Below are 24009 nucleotides of genomic sequence, written 5' to 3'. Positions count from 1 at the left end.
ATCACTAAAGTTGGAAAGGACCTTCAAGATCATCAAGTCCAACCATTAATCCAGCGCCACTGTGTCCCCTAAACCATGTCCTGAAGCGCCACATCCACATGTTTTTTGAACACTTCCAGAGATGGTGACTCCACCACCTCCCTGGGCAGCCTGGTCTAATGCTTGACCACCCTCTCAGTAAAGAAATTTTTCCTAATATCCAATCTAAACCTCCCCTGGCACAACTTGAGGCCATTTCCACTCTTCCTATCACTAGTTAGTTGGGAGAAGAGACCAACACCCACGTCACCACAACCCCCTTTCAGGTAGTTGTGGAGAACGATAAGGTCTCCCCTCAGCCTCCTCTTCTCCAGACTAAACAACCCCAGTTCCCTCAGCTGCTCCTCATAAGACTTGTGCTCCAGACCCCTCACCAGCTTTGTTGCCCTTCTCTGGACATGCTCCAGCACCTCAACATCCTTCTTGTAGTGAGGGGCCCAAAACTGAACACAGGATTCGAGGTGCAGCCTCACCAGTGCTGAGTACAGGGGCACGATCACTTCCCTGCTCCTGCTGGCCACACTATTTCTGATACAGGCCAGGATGCTGTTGGCCTTCTTGGCCACCTGGGCACACTGCCGGCTTATATTCAGTCGGCTGTCAACCAGCACCCCCAGGTCCCTTTCCGCCGGGCAGCTCTCCAGCCCCTCCTCCCCAAGCCTGTAGCATTGCATGGGGTTGTTGTAACCCAAGTGCAGGACTCAGCACTTGGCCTTGTTAAACCTCCTACTTTTGACCTTGGCCCATCGATCCAGCCTGTCCAGATCCCTCTGCAGAGCCCTCCTGCCCTCCAGCAGATCAACACTCCCACCCAACTTGGTGTCACCTGCAAACTTACTGAGGGAGCACTTGATCCCCTCATCCAGATCATCAATAATCTTACTGAATAAAACCTGCCCCAGAACCGAGCCCTGGGGAACACCACTTGTGACCGGCCACCAGCCGGATTTAATGCCATTCACCACAACTCTGGGCTCGGCCATCCATCCAGAAGCGAGGCGGAATCCTCTGTTTTTCTTACGCTCATCAGATTGAGCACGGATTAGTTTTCTTTCAGTATTTTTTGAAAGACCAAAGATAATAAATGAGGGCTCAAAAATAAATGCATTCACTTGTTGTGTTTTGATGCTTTCGGGCCGTCAGGGAGCAGCAGGCATAGCCTGCCCACTGTGGGGGTGAGCTGGGATCCAGGGTGACAGCGAGGCCGGCAGGGCAGGCACCTCAGGTACCCGAAAAAGCAGAGCAGAGCGGGTCCAGGGATGGCCACTGGGGTCAGGTGCTATCTGGTGACCACCAGGCAAGTTGGCGGTGATGGGGCCAAGACGTGAGGCCTGGCACGGGCAGTGTCGTGCAGGCCAGGCCAGGTGTGGGCCGGAGCCGAAGCGTGACTGCAGGCCAGCTGCCTGGGAGCCTTCCTGCAGCTCTGCCATGCACCTGAGCTATTTCCAGAGATAAGACTAACACAGCTATTTCCTGTCTATGAACATTTTTTTACCTTTCTTGAGTTGTCTGCACAGCTTCCTAGGATGTAGAAAACCTCCTGCTGAGAAAATGGAGGCAGAGTTGTTGTCTTTGTTTGGAAACGCAGGCATGCACACGTTTCTTGTCATGTGAGCACAGCATCGTTTAGAACTACTAGTTGTTCAGCTTTTTGCAGGCAGGCACAGGTCTGCCGCAGCTGAGGAACTGCCAGCTGGAGGCTGCAAATCCCAGGTTAGCACAGCACCAAGACCACTCCAGGTGTCAGCCAGGTTTATTGGCTGGGATCAAGCATGGTGCTGAGAGCCTGCGACATGACTTCTCCTGGCCTGGAGTGTGAGTGCAGCAGTCTCTGCCCACAAAAGGTACGGTATTGCCTGGCTTCCTGAGGTTGTATCTTCAGTTAGAGTAGCCAGGAATGTGTGGCATGTGCGTCTTTTTGTATAGATGTGGTGATCTGTGAGATTCCTTCTGGTGAGACCTACTGAGTTGCTCTCAGGCTCTTCCTAAATTGCTCTAGAAGTGGTGGTTTTACTCATTCATAATTGCTGGGTGGATTGAGAGGGACATACCCAAATTACACTTGGAAAAATGTGTTTGTAGCATTTCTTGCCTATTAAAATATTTCAGAACATGTGTAGCTTGATCATACTATCATTTGAGTCTTCAGAACTAATAGTTCTTTTTGCTGAGTGTGTTTTTCTTCATCACTTAAAAAATGACTTTATACATACTCAAATAGCAAAATAAATTTTGTGAATTCTTTTTTTTTTTTCTTTCTTCTTTTTTTAATAGCAGTAACTCCCACGAACTGGTACAAGGCTTGGTACTGTGCAAGCAGTTTTTCACTCTTAGAATGCTGCTACTGAAAAGCAGATATTGTGTAAAGTACCATCGATCACTGCCGCGGTTTTATACAGTTTGTCACCATTGTTCTTCGTATAGCGTTGAGTCACATTTAGAACTATGGTACAGCTCACAAGTATTCAGCAGGGAAAAAAAGTGCTGGGTTGTTTTTTTACTTTAAAAAATAAACTTCTTATTTATAATCCAATATAATATAATATCTATACACTAATTTGTTAGTGTATAGAAAATATGTCTAACGTGGCCTAGTCTAGATGAGGTTTGTTAAATACATTTAGAAGCGTATAACATGGTTTGTAATGATGGAGAGTGGGATGTTCTAAAGACCTGAAATAGTTGAAGTTAGATACTGAAATATTAAAGCAGAAATCTAGAAGGCTGTTCTGACAGATGGCAGAAATTGATTTTTGCTGTATGTCTTGATTTACTTTATTAGGAAATCCCAAAGCCATTTCCTATTTGGGTTTTTTGATTTTTTTTGTTTTAATAAGAGCATACTGTATCTTGGGTAAAATCCAGCTGAAACACTATCTATCTATCTATATACCTGTCTTTAATTAGAGGTGAACTGTGTAAATTTTGGTAGTTTTTTGAGACTGGTATTCCCATAGAGTTCATTGTGCTCCCTGGATATGCTGCTAGGGCACGTTACCCTGTGCTTTTGACAACTAACAATGCTAAGTCTACTACAGCATTCAGATTTTTCTTGAGATTTTATTTACTCCTTCTCATGTAACACTGATTTAAACAAATTGTTTCCCAGTGCATGTGCTTTAGTGATTCCACCAGGAATTTTGTTTTCATTTGGCAGATTTTCTGGCTGCATTGATGGAGATGCTAACTGACACTACCATCATTACCACATACCACAGTAAATAAGTTACTGTTTTTGTCTATGCTAAGCATGCCTCAGTTTGTATATATAAACTGGTTTCTGTACATTCATTGCTATAATGTGCATTCTGGAGTGGGGAAAGATAAGACTAAGACTACGAAATGTTTCTTTCGAAGGTGAAACAACGTGAAAAACTGACAATTGGAAACTTCCAGCACTTGTAGGTTAGAGAGGTTTAATTTTGCAGAGAGGGCACAAAGCATTCGTGTGAGTTTTCTTACTAGTTCTTACCTTAAAAAAAAATTAAAAATTGACAGCAATTGTCAGTTTGCATGAAGAAGTCATATCAATTCAATTTAATCTGTTACAGGAAATTTTCCTTGTGTGCACTTGTGTACCTGGGAATTCAGCAAAAGGAAACAGACTATTTTGAAGATATTATTTTACATGTTTTAGGCAAAACAATAATCAGATAAGGCAAAAGAAGAGAGATAAATTAAATCGACTGCTATACTGAAGACCACTGAATGCTTAGTAGAAGGACTGGCCAACTATATTGGTCTGGAGTATATTGGCAGGAGCGAGAAGAAACGGGAACTTGTCTCCGTGTTGTGTATGAAAGGAAGTTTGATATTGGGATAAAGTACTATAGAAAGGTGAAAAGTGGGTATCATTTCTGCAAGCAGGGTTGAGAACGGAAGACTTCCTTAAAAAGTATCTACCATCCAGACTTTGAAATGAGCAGAAATGAACAGAGGAAGGTGAGAGGGCTAGAGAATTTTAATTTTTCTGCTTTCAGTTAGTATGCAAAAAGTACATAAAATTTGCATGTAAATAGTGTGTTATAAAAGTGTAGCACCTCTGTGACCACCTCTGTGCTAAGTTCATCTCCTGTTTTTCCTTTGATCTTCTAGCAGAAGAATATTGAGGAGTTAGTGATTGCCCATGCTGTGTGCTGGAAATTAATTCATGGAAAGAACCTGCACCACGCTTTTGTCCAGTTTAGGCATGCTGTGAGACTTGGAGCTTGACTACTTCGTATTTCACTGCCAGAGGGATGCCATGTTAGCACTGTGCTTAGCTTCAGGTAGTTGTCAGGATATTGAATTGCTTATGCCTTTTGCCTTAGAGAAGCTGTACAACTTTCAGGTGGCCTCAAGTGCATGGCAAACAAGATGACTTTGAACTGATGCACGAGCAGAGCACATTTGTTCTCAGTCTAGCAAACACCGTGTAAATACAGCTTTTAGAAATGTGAGATTTCATGCTGTGCAGATGGTACCAAGGGCCCAGGCTGCTTTGGAAATCTTGTCATTTTTGCCCCCTCCTTCAGCCAATATAGAAACGTTTTGTTTTCCTTTCATGAACTACCAGTATAAATGAACTTGCTAAATGAAATGGGGAGAAACCTATTTGTAATTGGGATATGGAAGAGGCATTGCTCTATGGTCCTTGTGTTAGGACGGCCATTTAAATCCTTATGGAAAGGATGAGAAATGAGCTATGTCGTCTTTCAGTGCAGATTCTTTCAGATCAGTCTGTGGCACCAAGCAAGTGATACTTAAGGTTGGATAAGAGAACTGTGGGTAGATAGTGACCTGGCAGTGCTGTTAGCAGAGCTGTAGAGTGTTGATGGGGTACTGCTAGAAAGCTGTTTGTGAAATGACTCTGAAAGCTCCTAGTTAACGTAGACAAATATCAGTAATCCAGAGCAGCAGAAGGATTTGAGAAATGGCAGAAGCCCACGCAGTAGTTATTTTCCAAGTCATAACCATTTGAATTTAGACGTTCCATATTAACTCTTCACCGAGGAAATCACTTCACTGAGAAGGCTCTGACTAGTTTATAATTGCTGTGTGATCCAAACTACCTCTAAAACTCTTGGGGTTTTCATTGTATGGATTATAAAAATACAAATGCCTTGAAATCATTTTTGCTAATAGTTTAACAAACTACCCACTGGTCGTTGCATTGCCCTCAGGACCTGGAGGTACATCTTCTACCTCCTGGACACAGCTGGAGATGTGGGTCACCACATGGGCCTCTGCATCCTCACAAGGCAGGGAGCTGCTCTCACTGTTGGCACTTGTGGGCAGAGTGGGTGGAAGGTGTGGGTCACCACCTGGGCTTCTGCCTCCCACAGAGCAGAGAGGTGCTCACATCTTTTTACAGTAATCTAGCAGTTTCTAGGATGTGACAAGCTCTGCAATCAAACTCTGTGCATCTGGAAGAAAATCCTGCTCTCTTTCACTCCTCTGAACTTTCAGCACAGATGTAAGATGAAAATTAATTCCAAAGTTAAGATAATGTCAAACCAATACAGTGTCTAACAGTTGTGGACGTGTTCTGACTGTAGAGAACTGCAGTTTAGGCAGCCTTGAACATCTCTACAGCCCCTTTTTGGCTTTTTTGAGTATTTTTTTTGTCAATCTCTGTAGAGGCAGATCTTCAATTTTGTTTAACATGTGCAAGAGTGTGACACAATATGAAATGGCCTACAGGCTTATTTGTATCCAGGTATTTGAGATATTTTTAGAAATGTTAGCAAATACGTACTTCATACTCTGAACGTATCATTTATACGACTGTAGTATATATGGGAATTTTGTGGGAGAAAAAATGTTTCTGAAACCTACCAAAGTAACTCCCCTCACTGCAAATTCTATAATGATGGTGACTCCCTGAGATTAAGTGGGCTATTTAAAGCTTCAGTTCAGAATACATTAACAGGGAAAAATAGAGAAATCCAGAGGTACAGCAAGGTACACCTGAAGGATGCATGAAAATTTCAAGCATACAGCATCCTGCAGGTAATTCACAGCTACCAAATACCCAGCTTGTGTTGTGTGCCATGCTGTTCTCTCTAGGACTGCAGCTTCCCTGTAATTTGTTTTTTCGCTATGCCTGCTCTATACAAAGCTATCTTGGAAATAAAACTTTGAAGTTATGTCCCCAGAACAGCAAATCAGTGCATTATTTTCAGGGGAGCTACAAGCATTCGTGTTCTCTTTTTTTAACATATGAAGAACTCACATGCAGTACTTTAGGCTCCATTCACTACCGTGAATTGTTTTGTCAGGGTTAGGTTTAGGTAGTGGGTCTTGGGAAAATTTAGCACACATGAACAGTATAATTCTGTAGGACTAAGACCCCCATATAAATAGGGGTGTGTAGCCTCATGCTGCAGGTAGTTTCCCTGTGATCACAATCAAAGTTTGTTTCTTAAAGTTAGCATGTTCGGTTAACTTACTAAAACTGTATTTTATTCTGCAGTTTATACTTCCTAAATAACAATCTACCACTCAGACACTTAATGCCTGCTCAAGAAAAAACAGCAATGTTATCAAGCCCTCTTTTGGAGAGGTTACGTGATGAGTTTTAACAGCAAATATCCAACGGCTGTTTTTTTGTGCTGCTTATCATGCTCTGAGCAACTTCCTTTGAACCAGCAGGTTCAGTCACTGTCCTCACCTCACTCGTTTCCCCAACATTTCTTTTTCTGCTGGTTTTAAGGCCCCATTTCGCTATGGTTTAATGAAAGAAATCTAACTGTAATATTGTGTATTCACTTACACTGACAGGAATGGGTTATTTTTCAGAAAAACATAACTGATGTGGAAAATATGAAAGATAGTGTAAATTGTTGCAAAATCCAATGTAAGCGCTAGTCATTTTGTTGTGCTATTACTTTTGGAGGGGGTGGGATATGTACAGGTTTTGCAACCTAGCGATTTTTCAGGCTCAATGTAACTGTAGCAGAGAAGAGGGATAATCAAGCAATCTTTGTTTAATACTAATCAGTTGCACAGTTTTTAAAGATGACAAACGCTGATGGATCAACCAGGTGATTTAATTTTTGCTCTTTAAGTACACGAAATTGTTACAAATGATGCCGCAGCTCACTTTGCTGGAAGGATTCTTTGTGAGATACTCGAGGTTAAAACAAACCTGTATGTTCTAGTAACACAAAGGAACATTTTTTCTTTGAAACTGGTGGGTAGATAAAATTCTTTGGTTAAGTTTTAAAAAAACTCTCTGCGGGCTGTGTGGACAATTGCCACATGCTTCTCATAGATTCCAAATTTCTGCCATAGCAAGTCCCACTGGTTTCAACCACAGGCTTTTTTGTTTTCTGTACTCTCCTTTGTAACCCTCAGCAAATGGAGGCAATGCCAGAAGTTCTGGAAAACAAGAGAGAGAGGCTGCGAGCCAGGCCTACACTGCTGCATTCCTCTGCAATGGTAGGCCACCGTGTGGGCTTCGTTTCGGCTCTTCATTGTAAATCAGTGGCACGGATAACCAAGTGACCAACTCTGTGAAAACATGCAGAGTATAAGGCAGCTTGTGTAATCAAGTGGATTTGTTTTAATTACAATCTTGAGATCAAAAATTGTTTTCCCACAGGGGATAATTTTAACTTTTTTCAAATGCCTCTTTCTACGTGCATATTTTGTGACTTAAATAGGCTCACAAGCATACACCACCTTCGCACACCCATGAGGCAAATGACAAAGTTTAGAGCCGTTTTCTTGTTGCTGTGGTTTGTGCCCTGTATTCTGCAATGGGTGGCATTTTTTACATGTAGCTGGGTATGCAGTTAGGTAAAGGCAGCAGATGGCTTAGTAGAAAACTTCTCTGCAAGACCTCAAAAGTTAGGAGTATCTGGCAATTTCTTACAAAGATGCATCACTGAATTGCAGAAATACGTATGTAGCCTGTACTATAAAGCCCCATTAGAACAGGGGAAGAGGAGGAAATTAAGCTCAGTGCAGTGACAGACAATGTGTAACTTAGGCCCCCCAGTTAATTTCTTGCATGTTGAATCTGGTGTGGCTTTCGGAGTAGGTTTATGAAAAAAAGGTCTGTTGTACCTCTGGTTTTAAGCTTCAGCATCATCTGTAATGGGAGAGCACACAGAGTTGGTATGCAATTACTCCTACAGTTCCTGTGGTTTGAAATGCATTGCTGACTAGCTTGCTTTGATCTCTTTCCTTTGACATGGCCAGAATGGACATCACTATTTCAGCTGCTGCCACTACTCATTTTGTTACTTTAGTCAAGCATCTGTCTGAAGGGCTAAGTTTCTTCAGTAAGAAAAGAGAGGAAAGAGGATACTTAAAGACATAAATAATACGGGATGTACATGTTTTGGGATGATATGACATTGTTTTTCCCTCCATGAAGTCTAAAACCTGTCTCCTAGAGAGCAGCCCCTCATAGTGGGTAACAGGACATTAATGCATTTCAATCCACAGTAACCACACATGCTTCCTGTTAATATCCAGACTTTGGGCACGGGCTACAACACTGGATTGTTACTGCATGGACTGCAAGTGTTTTCACATCTCTGTCATGCAAGATGCTAGGAGTTGTGTGTGCCTTGGTGAAAAGCCAGCAAGAGGACCCCTGGTGATGGTGTATCAAAAATCTCTGACTCAGATAGTATTACTGCTTTTTACACAGCGATACTGTAAAACCTAGTTGCCTTCAGTGGAACAATAATGCTGAACACAAGCTGTAATGAATATACAGAGTATTTTTAGGTTTTGGTTTTATTTTATATTTGTTTCATAGAACCAACCCTCTCAAATTATAAATTATAAAGTCAGCAAAACTAAAAATTATGTGCTGTTTGCTAATTCACAAGATAAGACTTAGGCATGTTTATTACACTGTCACCATTCCAGCTGGATGTCACATTCCTGTTTTCATTTGATCATTGACTGATTGTGTCATGGTTTTACCAGGTAAGTTGAAAAAGTCACTATAGTTACCCTACCAAATGGATACCACAGCGACAATTCCCCACAGCACCAGTACCACCTGCCATAGGGATCCCTCTTCCAAAGGCTGTTAAGTGACAAGTACACCTTTGTTAGCTTTACTGCAGAGCAATGCTTAAGGAGTGTAACCACATCTAGTACTCTTGCAACAAGCGATGGTTTGCAGTTACATATTAAACGCTTTGTCTGGGACAATGAAGTCTGGCAGGATTTGGGGGGAAGGAAAAAAAAAAATATCAGGCTGTTGATTACTTAAATGTATGTGCAAAATTAATACTTCTTATTGTTTATCACTCCATAATCCAGCACAACTTTTATAGATTAAATGTCTATTGACTTTTGTGTTGTGTTCATCATCTAGCCTTTAAGTATTGGGTCCCAATGAAATGAAAGAGGCAAACTTAGGAAAGCAGGTAAGACTCATGGTATTTGCTGTTAAAAGACGGAATTTACTGGTTGTGTTGTATATAATTTTATAGTTTGCCTCAGTATAAATAAGACCTTAAAACAGTTGCTGCCATAGTGAAAGAAGTGAGTTTATTTTAACCAGATTCTGTGGGACCCATGCAGACTGGTACTGCTTGTACAAACAGTGCATACGCTAGGCCCAGTACTTAAAAACTAAAAGTCCTTTCTTGTCCCCTAAGCAGGGGATTGATGATTTTGATTATTTTTATGCAGATCAACAGTGACTATGTAGTAGAGAATGTTTCTGGCAGATCACCTCTCGTATTGGCAACCTTCAAGATAAACTACTTCACAGGTAGATTTTTCCAGCTCTACTTCCCAAACTCTGAGGATTATCTTTCATGTATCTGAGGCAAGTCCTGAAAATGGTACGTCTCAGGATGATGATGAGACCTACTCTCTTGTGCACTGAGGGAACCAAGAAGAAACTGTCAAGTCAGCTTGGAGGGTTTATTTATCTCAGCGTCAAAAGAACAACTCTGTTACAGACACCTTTGGCAGCCAGCAAGTTTTTCATTGACTGGCCCCTTGGAAAGAAGGTTGCTAGTCATTTCAAGAGAGGTTTTCCTGCGTCTCTCACCCAGTAAAACAGCTACTTGTGAATTGATGCCAAAGTATGTCAGATGTTCAAGGGTGGGAGGGGGGTTCAGCAGATCTGGAATACACTTTAGGTTACTGTCAAAAATGAAGTGAGAGGAATGGCACTTATTTTTTCATACTGTAGTAATTAGTATCTGAAAGAATTGTCATTCTTCTATGCAGTTTTCATTTTTTTCCTACAGCATAGTTTTATGCTAAAAAGGGCATATTCCTATTCTACCTGAGTGAATGCAGTATTTCTTTCCTTCAAAATACCAGCATAAATAACATAGGCATACTGTCACTCCTTTCTCCTGCTAAACCTGCAAAGACAGCTATTTCCATAGTAGGATGCAAACTGGCACTTCCCTTCTCTCCATCAAAACCTTTTTGTGTTTTCATGTGAGCTCTGCTGCGTGGCCAAGCTCTGCTTCCGCAATGGCCGTTCTTCAGCAGGAGCAGGCCAGGGAGGGCTTGGAGAGATGAGATCTTTCCTGAGTCTGAAAGCAGCTGTGACAAGACTTAGGTATTAGCGAAAGTCTAGCAATTAGTAGACCCTATTTGACCTATTGGGTTTCAGACCGGTAGTAGCTTTACGGGGGCATAAATCTGCCTGCAGAGAACGGCTAAGAACTGGTATTCCAAGGCATCAGGGATTCAGGGAAAGCAGCATTTGTCAGGCTCTTCTTGTAAAATGTTAAGTGGAAGTTCCATTCATCTGGCCACAGCAATGCAGTCTAAATGTCAGCTCTAAAAATGTATCGTGCCTGTACCAACAGCAGTGCGATGCTTTTCAGCAGGCTTAGCCAGTGATCTTTATTGACCCAAGATGTGGTACAGAACTAAATTTGGCCTTTTATTCAACTTAGTTCAATAGAAGTAAATACAGCTCTGTAGTAACAGGTATTTATGAGACTATACAGGGACAGGTGGGGTTTTCCCTTTTTACTATATTTTTAGTGTTAAGGTTTATTGTAAGGAAAATTGTGCCACAACAGACCCCTTATTCACTGCTTCATCAGATCAGTGTAGAAGTGTACTTAATTCACCAATGGAATGGAAACACATTCACAACCTTTCATTCTTGTCTGGTAAGAGCCTCATATGCTCTATAATGTCTAATGTATGCAGAGAGGGAGGAAAGTCAAAGGAGTGCATGTTATGCTTAGCAGATGGCTTCTCATTTTTGTGGAGCTTTGATTAGCCCATAGGAAAAGCTGAGTTTCTTGTGCAGAAAAATATTCTTCTTTCAGTTACTCTGAAGAAGTTACTACAGAGAAAATTTGCCTTTGGGTGCAATTTTTTCCCTAAAAGTGATAAGCTTTGGCAAGGAGGGAGGTAGGAGAGCAAGCTGTAATGGAAGCGGTCTCTTGGCTAACTGCGGTAGGAGTGTTAAACTCATGTGAATCTGTATTACGAGACACACTGGCATTTCTCTCTGCATTCATTCTGCTAGCAAATGGGAAAAATGTTTGTGTAAAGGCTAAATGCACTAGCAGATCCGTTCTAGTTGCGTTCAGAGCTGTGACCAACTGTTTGTTTCACAATTATGCTGCATGCCATCTATTCCTAACAGAAATATTTATTCAAAATTGATTTCTAACAGTTTGACAAGCATCAGACAAACCCAGTAATTAGATCTGTGAAGTGAAATGTCTGATGGCATATTGCCTTCTAACCATATTAGTGAAGTTGGGCTGAGAGCCATTTTTTGTCTGCATTGTCATAGCATAATGAGGGTAAATCAAGCTTTGCAATTCAGATTTAACAATGCAGACGTAATTCTTTCCTTCCTCTCCCTAAATACTTACGTAGTGAAGCCGAATGGCTGTAGACACTCCGTTCTGCTGTGAGCTGTGCTGCAGTGAAAGTCAAAACCAGGAGCTGGCTTGTACTTCTCATTGGTGCTCAAGGGCGAGAGTGGAAGATCAAGCATTTTGATCAGATAATTTGCCACTTGGCAAATGACAAGGATATCGGTAGCCTTGTTCACTGAACCCTTCTCTGCACTGGTTTACTGGTTTGCACCCATTCTCTCATCCTCATTTTCTCCTTTTAGTCTGATCAGTGGCTGCTCCCAACTGCATGCTAACCCATGCAGCACTCCTCGGTGCCATCTCCAGCGGTAGAGCTCTGGCTGGCAGCCAGGACTGGCCTTGGTGTTTCTGACAGATGACCTGCACTGGTCTGCAGGATGAACAGTTTTTGCTACACTTGCCTGTGATACTTGATACAGCTGAGCACCAAACAGTTGGATCCTTTTCCCAAGGAAATTAAGTGTTAAAATGGCCTGATTTTTATTTGATCCTGGCTTTTGTGTGTAATTACTGCTGATCGTTCAGACTCCTCGTTTACACACGGACCCAAAGCTCCATTGTCCCATCTACTCAAGATCGTTAAGAGTTTGAAGCAAGGTGTTTGACAGCGCAGGAAAACTGGAAGTGTGCGGCTTCATGACAGTATCCAAAGACAGAGTTGAATTAGGGCTCCCAGCGGTGCCTTACGCTCTACTTCCTGCAAAACAATTCCTTAAGGACCTTTTTCTAGAGAATTTAACTGCATAAAAAGGAAAGGTGAAATGTTGGGAAACGGTTATCTTAAATGCAGAGTTGGAACCCAGACATCCTCAGCTGCAGCTTTATATGTAGTGATGATGGGCATGCTTTTTCTGTCTTTTTAAATTCTTTTCAAATGTCCTGATATTACCATGAATGTTACTAAAAGCCACGTGTCCCAGAATAGTGGCTTTCAGTCTCTTAAATAATGCAAGGCAAACTATTACTAATACATTGCACCTATGCCTTACTACTACAGCTTACTGAAGAACTTGAAATCGTGTTACAAAGCTGAGTAATTTTTAGGTGTAACCTTTTGTTGTTTGAGTGACTAAAACCAGGTGAGTCAGTACAAAATTGCAGATGTTTTACTTAATATTTTATTATCAGCATTTCAATAAACATATAGTTGACTCAGAATTGAGAACTGTACTGCATTATATTTAACTATCCAGTAGTCTTCTAGAAGAGATAGGACCAAAGAAGTAGAAAAGAACGAAGACACATTATATTTCATATACTGAAGAGCGCTGCTTTATACATATATATGACTTAAGCTAAAATGAAAACTTGATTTAAAAGGTCCCTAAAGTGAAGTGACATAATTTTCTTCTTCATACCCTGAGAAACGAAGGCCAAGAAAAAAGAAATTGGTAATCAGTCACAGCAATCTGTAGTTACGATAAAATATATGAAGTATTTTGTGTTATAAATTTGATCAGTGTACTTTCTGTTGTTTGCAAGGAGTAAACAATACTTAATTCTTAAGATTTTGTACAAATATTTAAGCTGCTGTCATGTATTATTACAATCAATATTTGCAATATGCTGTGACTGTTGAACTAAGCCTCCCCTGAGAAGCCAAAGTAAGGGAATATGCTTCAGCTTTTATCAGCCTCATTCTCCTAATTTATTTTACAGCATTTGTAGAGCGAGCAGCAGTAAGAATGTTAGAGGAATTACAAGTATCTGCAAGAAAGCAAGACTGGAAAGGGGTAGGAGGAGATGAAAAACTTGTAATCCTTTTTTTTTTTTTTTTCTTTTTTAAACTTAACACATTAAAACTCTTAGCTTAACAACCACTTTCCAGGTTGTCCTTGGAAGAAGACTACAGAATTCTGTATACATAAGGAGAGACTATCATAGAGCAGCTCTACCAAGTGACCTGTGAGAAAGATACTTGTATCAAAGGACTCTCCATCAGAGATAGTACTTTGTGTAAAATAGGTTTCCATGGTCTTGACAGTAGCTACCGTTTGAACCATGGGGCTGAGAGGTCCCAGCTAATTAGAGGCTTATGTAAAAGTGTTATTTTGATTCTCAAGAAATGGGTTAAACTATTGAGTATTAAAGCACAGTGGTTTTTGAAAATACTTATATGTGGCCCAACTCCTATTAAAAGCAGTGGGGGGTTGGATTTAACTGTTTCACTGAAAGCACCTTCGGAATTTCTGTTTTGTTTCATTAACAGACTGTTCAGATTTTTTGGTCCATCTATATTCCTTTGTTCCAGGAGTCCCTGTGTATACAGGGAACAAATGTCTTTGTTCACTCTGCCCAACACGCACAGGGAACATTGTGCCAGCAGCAGGCTCCAGGGCCACAGAGAGCGAGGGGAAGTGGAAAGGTGGTGTTGCCTTTGGGAGTGCTCCTCGGCCGCGCCTGGAGCGCCAAATCCTGGCTTGGCGTCTGGCTTCCTCCTGCTGCTTTTTGGGCTAGAGCGAGGATGTGCTTTTCTCATGCTCTCACTTGCGCGGCTTTCAATGGCTTTATTCACTTCAGTGTAAATAGATGACACTTTAATAGCCTTCTGGTAATGCCTATGGCAATGCATTCTGCTGTACTTACTCTTTAACCCATTTTACAGGGGTTTAAAAGGGGGAAAAAAAAAAATCATGAAGACCTCCTCCTCCCTGGGCAGCTTTCTCTTGTACCTTTTTCTATGGTATAGGAAGGGTACTGTATTTTAACAGGAGAGTTTCATCTTGGAGGGAGAACAACAACAACAACAACATATTCACAGCATTTATAATGGGTTTGAATAGAAGTTGTCTAAATATTTGTTTCTAAACGAACAAATAAGCATATGTTTACATGCTTCATTAATTCTGGATATCCTAAGACATTATCACAGTGATCTGTCTCTCCAAATGCACTTGAAGACTTTCATCAGTTAGTTCAACTATTAACAATATCTCTCTGCTACATATTTTTAAATATTGGAGAAGACTTAAGTGTGCAGGAAGGAAAACTTAAATGTGTGCTTTCAATACTGAAATAAAGCATACAGAAAGATTTATACTTTATAGCTCACTGTGTATGCATTGGGAGAAGCTACTTTTGTGGCACAAATACCCTTCTTTGTTGCTTACCAATACCCGTATTCAGTGACACAAAGAACAACTGTTGTAAAAAATATTAGTATGCAGATGCTCTGGTGTTTTCTTAATACATTTAATTAAACACAATAGCTCTTTTGTTTGTTTTTCTTTTTCTGTCCTTGAATGGATTTGTATTACGGTATAGAATCTAGGCTTAGAGTTGCTATGTAAAATGTTTTGCAGTTTTAGAATTGTGTCATATATCCATGTTAGTTACTTTCTCTTTCGTTCGATTAAGAAAATCATTTGGGGGCTTTTGTAGTTTCTAATAAGTTTGAAAGTATCTTTTCAGGAAAACCAAAATCCCAAAGTTGCCAGCAAATACTTAACTTTTCCCCATTGATGACATCTTCAGTGACAATTAGAGTTGGTTAAATAATTGTGTTCCTGCGAAATACTTTCAGATGTTTTAACCAAAGACAATTTTCTTGAAGTTCCCCAACATTTTCTAGGTAGTTTTCAGAGAAGGAAAAAAAAAAAAAGTTGCACAGCAAAACTGAATTTTATGGTTATATATGAAAAACTGTAGCAGACTGATTACAACAAATTGTAACCTAAGTACCGGTATATATTTGCAGAAGCCATCATTACTGCCATGTGTCATTTTCCATAAAATTATTTCAGAATTATTCTCAGCCTGAGAAAAGGTTTCTTTAGTGCCCTGTGGGTGGGCAAAATGAGATGAAATGACTGTGCCAAGTCTAAACTGCTCTGGTAAATCAGTGAAGTACTTGACCCCAGAGGACTTTGAAAACGTAATGTTATTTGCCAGATCCTATCCCTCTCATGGCAACAAGGACCAAATCTAAATGGGATTTAATGGGGTAATTAAAAGACCCTGTAACTTATATCTGAAATTTTGAGCCCTGTTAACTCCAAAAAAACATTTCTGACACAGAGTGAGTGTATGGAAGGTGTCTGCTCAGAAGGTTGCTTCTCAGGCACTGACCTACTAATGCTCTTTTGGTGTTCCTTGGAGGCAAGACATATTCCCCTGGACGTGCAGTTTCCTTTAGAACAGTAGAAATAATGGTATAGACTATAAAAACCTCCATAAATCTTTCTGTCAACGAGAGAAGGAGCTACTACAGGTTAAGGGTTAAGTCAGCTGGTTCTTTTCAGGTATTTTACTGCTTACTTCAGAACACAACTGTGGCGAAGGGCAGCAGACATTTCACTTACACCATGGAGGTCTGTCTTGGTGCATTTCTTGGCTAAAAGCTCATCAGTTTCTAATAACTGTTTTTGTCACTTTTCACAAGCACTAAATGCAAATCAGGCAGTTTTGCCCTAGGCCTTCAGCATCAGGACATCGTGCGCCAAGTGCCAGGATCATACGTGGAGGAAAAACTGTTATGGGAGGCCAAGCAGAAATTGCAGTTTAGTATTCTCTGCCTTTCTGAAGTGAAGACAATTTAAATAGTGAAAGAACCTCCTTGCTACACTTGTTTGATCAGTATTGAAGTTACAGTGAGGGATTCCAAATGGGGCCAAAACCTTCAGGTGCAAAAGCTCTGACATCATGGAGAGGGAACATGTGCTTGAAAAGGCACAGTCCTGCAATGTGGCTTTAATAATTTAATCCCCCCCCCCCCCCCCCCCCCGCTTTGGAGAAAACCAGCACATTTTAGAGTTGCAGTCTTCAAGGGAAAGTACAGGGATTCTGGTTGTTCACCAAGAGTCTCCTCATCAGTAAGCCTTCCACATAAATAAAGTTACTTTCAGTTGTGCTTCGAACAACCTGTTGATCTATTTACAAATACGTTTGTTTAAAAAAACCACCTAGAACTACTGCAAATTTTGTGTGAGAACATCATCCCAGTTTCGGTTCCAAGATAGCTTAATGTTCTTAAAGGCTGGTAGAGAACATAGTTTCATTACAACTGCACATATTACGGGTTTTGTATGAAATGAGCATCTCAAGGCAAGGGAAAGAAAGCAGCATTGTTCCAGGGCTGTTTTTCACAGGCCTTTATTCATATCTCATCCTTGTTGTTTGCAGGAGAGGCAGATGTGAACCAGAACAATGGGACCTCCACGAAGAGCCCAGCGGTGACAGACTCCAAAGGCACAGCAGACCCGAAGAATGCCTGGCCCGAGGCCAACCCAGCTGACACGACTGGTCGCCCCCACTTGATCCGCCTCTTTTCCCGAGATGCCCCAGGGAGAGAAGACAACACCTTCAAAGATCGGCCCTCAGAGTCAGACGAGCTACAGACCATCCAAGAGGACACTGCAGCAGCTTCAGAGAATTCGGATTTGATGGCTTCACAAAAACGCTCCTCTTTCCGGCACGGATCAAAAATGGCATCTGCGAGCACTACAGACCATGCTAGACATGGATCTCCAAGGCACAGAGACTCGGGTCTACTTGACTCGCTGGGCAGATTCTTTGGAGGTGAAAGACACGTTCCCCGGCGGGGCTCCGGCAAGGTGAGCTCTGAGGAGTAGAGAACTGCAAAGCTACAGCAAAATAAAGTACAATTAAACAGGAAGGGTGGGACTAAAAGGAAGGTGTAACTGCTATAATGCAAGAGTTGATTTAGCCATCAAGACAGTACTTGCAGATGTGTAATTTAATGCTTGGCTTTAAACTGAAAACAAAACAACAAAAAGCATAGATTTGGGAAACAAGAGGAGCTGTTCTGGGTAGTATTAGAAATCCAGGTGGCTCTAGAAACATTACCGAGAGGAATTTTTATGAACATTTAATGTGGTGCACTGTATGCATTTGTATGTCGTGCCATTTAGAGAAACTTCAGCCTGCTTTTGTGTATTCTTAAGTATTTGCAAAACGGAGCTGGATGAGAGCACTGAAGGCAAGACAATCTCTAGATAGTTTGGCACTCAGGGACAGACTTGGAAATACATGTTAGAAAAAGAAAAAGAACCATGGCCAGATTCTCAGTCTGCTTGTGCAAGAGCATTTTTAAGGTCAGTTGATAGCATTGCTGAGGAGGTGGCTTGACAGATATTATCCTGAGTCCCAGGTGTACAAAATAGTCCATCTCCTTTATTCTGGCCATAAGTGCGCATTGATGTTCCAAGCGTTTCATATTACAAATTGTGTAACAAAACAATTCTTCATTATGAATTGAAAAACAAGGTATTGATGAAACGATATTACTTGAATTCTTTCATTTTCTGGGATTAACTCACCTCCTCTAAGTTATGCAGATGGCATGTTAGTTCACTGTTGTTCACCTGGCAAAGTCAAGGGTATTTTCACTGTACCCGTTGCCATGCAAATGATAAGTGGAGTCTTGTGTTAGTGTGTTCACACACTACATAAGCATTTAAATGGAACTACTGTAGGGATGTAAAACCTTTGTTTTAGCTGAATGTATTGCTTGATGTTGTTGCTCAAATGATGTGTTGCAGAAAGCAATGCTCATAGCTGCTGGCTGGGCCCAAATTTCTCAATAACCTTTGACACAACCTTTGCTGTCTGTTCATCAGTTCTAACCTGTGCTGCTTGCTGGGATGGGTTAGCATGTGCAGCTTGCCCATTTGGGCAATCTCAGTGTTGCACTGGGACGTGATACATACTGCCCTGTGGTTTAAAACTGATTTGTGATCATATGGCAGCTGCAGGCTGGCTGTGTACTTACAGCTCCGCACTGGAAGCACAGTGTAATAGCCCTTCCCTGAAGAGTTGTAATGTATAGGCCACTGGATAAAAAGTACTCTAGAAACTTAAAGATAGAAGCTTCTCGCGCTTGGCAGCCAGTACGAAGCAAGCTGTATATTTTGGTCTTTTTGTTTCTCATATTGACAAACTGGGGACTATATATGCTTATGACACAGATTGGGCAATTACACAGTCGTTTCTGTAGGTATGTAATGTTCATACATGCAACAAGCAGTTGCTGTGAGAATGAAGAAAACCACTTTTCTTACTGTAACTATCAGAAGCTGTTCCCAACACTGCTATTTTCTGGAACCTGTTTGGCTAGCTCAACTCTTGCTGTTTTATTCATATACTGTATTGCTCGATTAAAAAATAGTATATGAAATGGTCTTTGTATACCAAGGAAACAATACCAAAAACTTAGATTCTGCATACAGAATATAGAGAGGTGTGTACGTTCTTGCTTAGCAATAAAACGAACTGACCAACTCACTTTTTAGTAGTGGTGACTAAAAAATGGCTGCAAGTTGTACAGATCCTTTGGTGTGAACACAATTGCTATGATTCTCTACAGATCTCTACGTAATTATGTATGAGACGACAGGATACCATCTGTCTTAGCTCTGTTGCTCTTCAGTAAGCTGCTCTTTTGAAGCACTTAAAGTCTGCAAAACAGTACAGAATTACAGACAATTCTTTTTTTTTTAACCTAGAAGTAATTTTTTTTTTTTAAGAACAACTATATGTAATGCTACAGTTCTGACTTGCAGATTACAGCTGGAAGCACAGAGAATTTTATTATCTTGGCAACAGTCCATCACGTTAGGACTTCCAGTGCCAAAGCATCTCAGCACTATTTATTTCACGCAATGGTAATACTGATGCATGAAAACATCTCCTAGGAACCTCTGTCGTCGGAGTGTTTCAGTGCAGAAAATGCTGAGCAAGTGGTACAGACAGTTGTTTCAACTATTATTTATTTAGCCTTTGAATCGATGCCTTTTGGTTTCTTGTATCAAGGAGGGCTTGTGGTGTCGTTTATTTATGCATGTGTATCAGGGGAAATCTAGGTGGCTAATAGTCTTACTTGTACTTAAAACTTGAATCGTTGTCGCTTGCTGAATGCTGTGGAGTGTCAGAGTAGCCATAGATGCTGAAGGTGTTCATGGAAGAGCTGAAACGGAATAAAGTTCCTTGGCAGTTCTCCAAACTCCACTAAGTAAACAGGTCTTGGGTAAATAAGAGGCCATGAAAAGCACCTTCAAGGATGAATTTCAAAGGCTTGAAATTGAAAAGTTCCTGGGGCTGCACTGCTTATTTGCTTGCACTTGTTTCTGATTAATTTTTGAAGCATTTCAAAGCAATTCTGCAGCTGCCTTTCTTGCAATCTTACTTTTTCAGCCTGTGCCCCAGTGGGAGCGTGTGTATCTCAACTACCCACACCAGCAAGCACTGGAATGCAAAGACAACACTTGCTCTTTGTACAGCTTTAGGGCTGACATTCAAGCAAAAGGCATTATAAATTCTTTGTGGAGGCATTTTCATCTTGCAGCCATAGCTGAAAAGTACATTAAAGAATAATATTCACTATTGTGTACGGAAAGGGGGGGTAGGAACAAAGCGGGGACTGTTTTGTGGCCTCCTTTTCTCCCGTGGAGCAGGTTCTCCCTTACCCTGGAATTCTGAAGTTATATTAAGAGTGTGTGGGAGGCCCAGGGGAGTAAATAAAAATAGAAATACGGGAAAGTACAGAAATACTCCTTCTCCTCTAAGGGGCAGCAAAAGCATTTTCCATTGTTCCCCCTGCCCCATCAAGATTTTAGATAACAAACTCAATCAAAAACAGTTTGAATTTTGTACTTCTAAGAATTTTTTTGGAAGGTAGAATATTCCAAACAAAACTATTGTTGTGCACAGCCTAAATTGTATTGTGTTAAAGAAGATTTTAAAATAAGGGTGACAGAAAGAAACTGCGGTGCAGGCATTTTAAAAAGCATGCAAGACAGTCGTGTAACTGTAAATTATTTCCTTTCTAATCTTTATAGAATATTTATCTAAACATTTGTAAAGCATATAAGCACGTTTGTTAAAATGATCGAGTCTTTCTTGTGCCTCCTAGATAGTAGCCTGTATTCAACTGGAGTATGTACTGAGTGTTGTTTTGTTTCTTTTAGGCAGTTTACACTTTTGTAATTCTTTTGTTTATGATTCGTGTCTCCCCCTAAAGTTTGAATTGTGAAACAAAAACTTTTCTGTCCTGGTTTAACATTATACATTAACGTACTAAACTCTAAACTACTTTTGTGACACACATGCACCAGACCAAAATGATGTGAATGGCAGTAAATAGGCTGAGACCAAACTTAGTGAAAGATTAAATCAATCTTACATTTTGCTTCAGTTTTGTATGCAATCTTGTAATGTGCTCCTGTTGCCTGTATGAAGCCTTGCTCCTGTATTTCTTTCCCAATATATATGTGTTTGGGTGGAAGGCGGACATGGGGCTTCCTCTTCCTAGAGAGATACAAGGTGTGGGGAGTACTGGGCTGCAGAAGTTCTCGAGCAGAACTGGGGTTTAGGAGCAGCATTTCTGAAACAGCAGCTCCAAACCCACCCCAGAGTTAAGCAGTTGCTGGAATGGGGATCTGCAAAAAGGGCTGTGGCAAACATGCACAGGCAAAAAGTTTAGGAACCATCGTTTAAAATGATGACCAATACAAGTGCCAGAATATCCAGGCATATTTTTTTTTAATTATTTTTTTTGCACTTGAACTCTCTTCACATTTCTTGTGTGAGCTTTAATGTATGCTACCACACCATGAAGACTTTGAAAAGTAGTTAAATCCATGCTAGTCTGACTACTATGTGATGTGATTTAAGTAAATACTTACTGTGATTTTTATTTCCAGGTCTTAGTTTTCAGGGAGTGCTATTGCTTGTGACACTGTTTCGTAACACCTGCTGTGCAAGCAAGATGCTTGTAAAAAAATCATTTTTTTATATAGCTTATGGTGGTTGTACCAATAATTTTGTTTTAATCTTTTGCTTTCTATGTGCTTTATGTATTCATTAAACTGTTTACATCACAAAACCGGTGTACTAATGATTTAATTTGTTCTAAATACTTTAATCCATTAACAGAAGTTCCAACAAACTACTTCACAGTACCTGATGGGGTTTGAGATCATTAAAAAGAGGCTGTGTGTCTTTCTACAAAATTCAGCTACAACAGGGTATTGGACAGAAGTGAATACAGCTTACCTTCTGCAAGGCAATGACTAGGTTTTAAGTAACTGACGTTGCTGAATCCGGTGTTCGCGCTTTACGATAGAGGGAACTGAATCAGGCCTCTCTTTTTTTGTAGCAGGTAGTAATGAACGACCTAACAATGAATTAGTGCGTCAGAATTGCCAGTATGATGCAAGCTCATTTCACAGGGACGGTAGGCCTCCGAGCGCTTTAGGTTTGTCTGTTTTAAAAAACAGTAATCCGTACGAAACAAGTGGGTACCAGCAGGTGACAAGTGGAAGGCTTAGGAGCCAGCCTTACAGAGGATTGAGATTGACACCTTCATGGAACACACGTATGACCACATACATGTCATACATGCTTAATAATGAAGGCATTTAATGCACCAGAACTAATTATCTATCTCCTGCATTTTCAAGGAAATTGCTGCTTGACACAATTATTGCAAAAGCTGAGAGGAATTTGGAAGTCAGACTAGGTTAAATGCCACGTGAGAGCTGCTTGGAAGAGCAAGCACCAACGTTTGGCAAAGTACTAGCAATGCTTTGGGCGGGCGCAGGCCAGCAGCAGATAGAGGGTGACATTTATTCAGAAATGGGACAAAGTAGTTGGGGCTCACAGATTTGTATGAGACGTTGAAGAGAAAATCCTGATTGGGTGGGCAGGAAAAGCTGATGTGCTTCACTGCTCTTAAATTCAGATGTGCATTTAGTAACCTGTTCAGGCTAAAATATTAATTAGTCAATTGAAACATTTGAAAGATCACTGTTTCTAACCAGTCTGCAGCAAAAGATTTCATTAAACTTCTGATGGTATCTTCCAGTTCAGTCTTTGCCAGACTATTTCTAGATTCTTCTATCCACTGGCATGATACAATAATCTGTTTAAGAGGGTGCTCTGAAGAAGAGCTCCAAGGCTTCTTTCGAGTGCTTGGTGAAGTTACAGCCCTGCTGCTCGCCTTCGCCCCGGCCTTGGCATCCCAGCAGCGCAGAGCCCTGGGAGAGGCAGCGGTGGCAGCTTCAGGGTCTTCTGGTAGGAACTGGCCTTGGCTCTTCTGCAGCAATTCCTCTGTTTTTCAACTGCACGGTCCCACTTCCCCATTGAGAGTAAGGTCTGGATTTATGTTTATCATGATATAGCCAGCTGGGGAGGTGTGTGTGTGTTTAAACAAATAGGAGGGGCAGGCAGGAACCCCAAAACTCACCTACAGAAGGTCAAATGAATGTACTCAAAATTCAGCGTGAGGGTTTTCTCTACCCAACGTGAAATTTTTCTTACTGTGTTTACTTCTCTGCAGATGAACTGAATTTATAAATAAGCAATTGCCTTATATTAAAGTCTGTTATATTGGGGTTTCTTTCTATCACATACATTAATTCCTCGCAAATGAAGAACTGCATTATCCCTCGCACTTTCCATCTGAGAATGCCGAAATTAACGACTGCTTTGAGATTACGCAATGGTAAACACTGCCCAATAAAGAACTGAGGCAAAAGTTAATACTTTTTTTCCCTGACCTTGTTTTGTACCTCCCTCACTGCACACCATTAGCCACAACTGCTGGCTTTCATTTGTGTGCCAATGCAAAATACCTTGCCTTGTCCCTGAAGTGGTCCCCAGTTAGACAGACATGTTCAGTTACTCATTTCACTCTAAAGTGACCTGGTTTCACTTCTGAGCTACACAAAATCCTCCACAGCCATTTTCAGGTGCTTTTACTGATTTTCTCAGAAAGCAATTTAGAAAACGTTCATCAAACGTACTGAATTACTGCTGTGAACCCAAGGTCATCCTTAGCTCTGTTTTAGCATCCTTATAAGTAGATGCTTATGATGCATCTACTTTTTAATTGCTGGTATGTCATACAATTAACATGCCTTGGAAACTGTACAAGCCTCAGGTGATCTGTCTTCCCCCCGCCCCTTAATACTGACATCACTACAGATTTTACCTCTGATTGATAATATTTGTTTCAAATAAGCTATTAACCATACCATGCCTAATTATTTCATACTAGTAAACTCCTTACTGTTATATTCTCCCTGTAAGTTATGCTGATGTAGGCAATAATACTTTTAACAACCTGTACAAACATCTAATAGGTAAGAAAATGATAAGCTAAAGGTGGAAAATAAATAAAACT

The 24009-nt window shown here is 40.8% G+C and overlaps 1 protein-coding gene across 1 annotated transcript in view; it reads left to right on the top strand.

The window, feature by feature from the left end:
- MBP (myelin basic protein) overlaps window positions 1–24009 on the top strand; it is a gene marked incomplete at its 5' end in the record, with an annotated part of 90182 nt that overhangs the window by 53290 nt on the left and 12883 nt on the right. The window contains one exon of the mRNA XM_082015653.1: window positions 16989–17419. Coding sequence (XP_081871779.1) covers window positions 16989–17419 — 431 coding nt within the window. The remainder of the gene's footprint in view (window positions 1–16988; window positions 17420–24009) is intronic.

This window comes from Phaethon aethereus (assembly GCF_964289735.1).
Source record: "Phaethon aethereus genome assembly, chromosome: 2".
NCBI classification, from domain to species: Eukaryota; Metazoa; Chordata; class Aves; order Phaethontiformes; family Phaethontidae; genus Phaethon; species Phaethon aethereus.
This window is presented reverse-complemented; position numbering and strand designations above follow the sequence as displayed.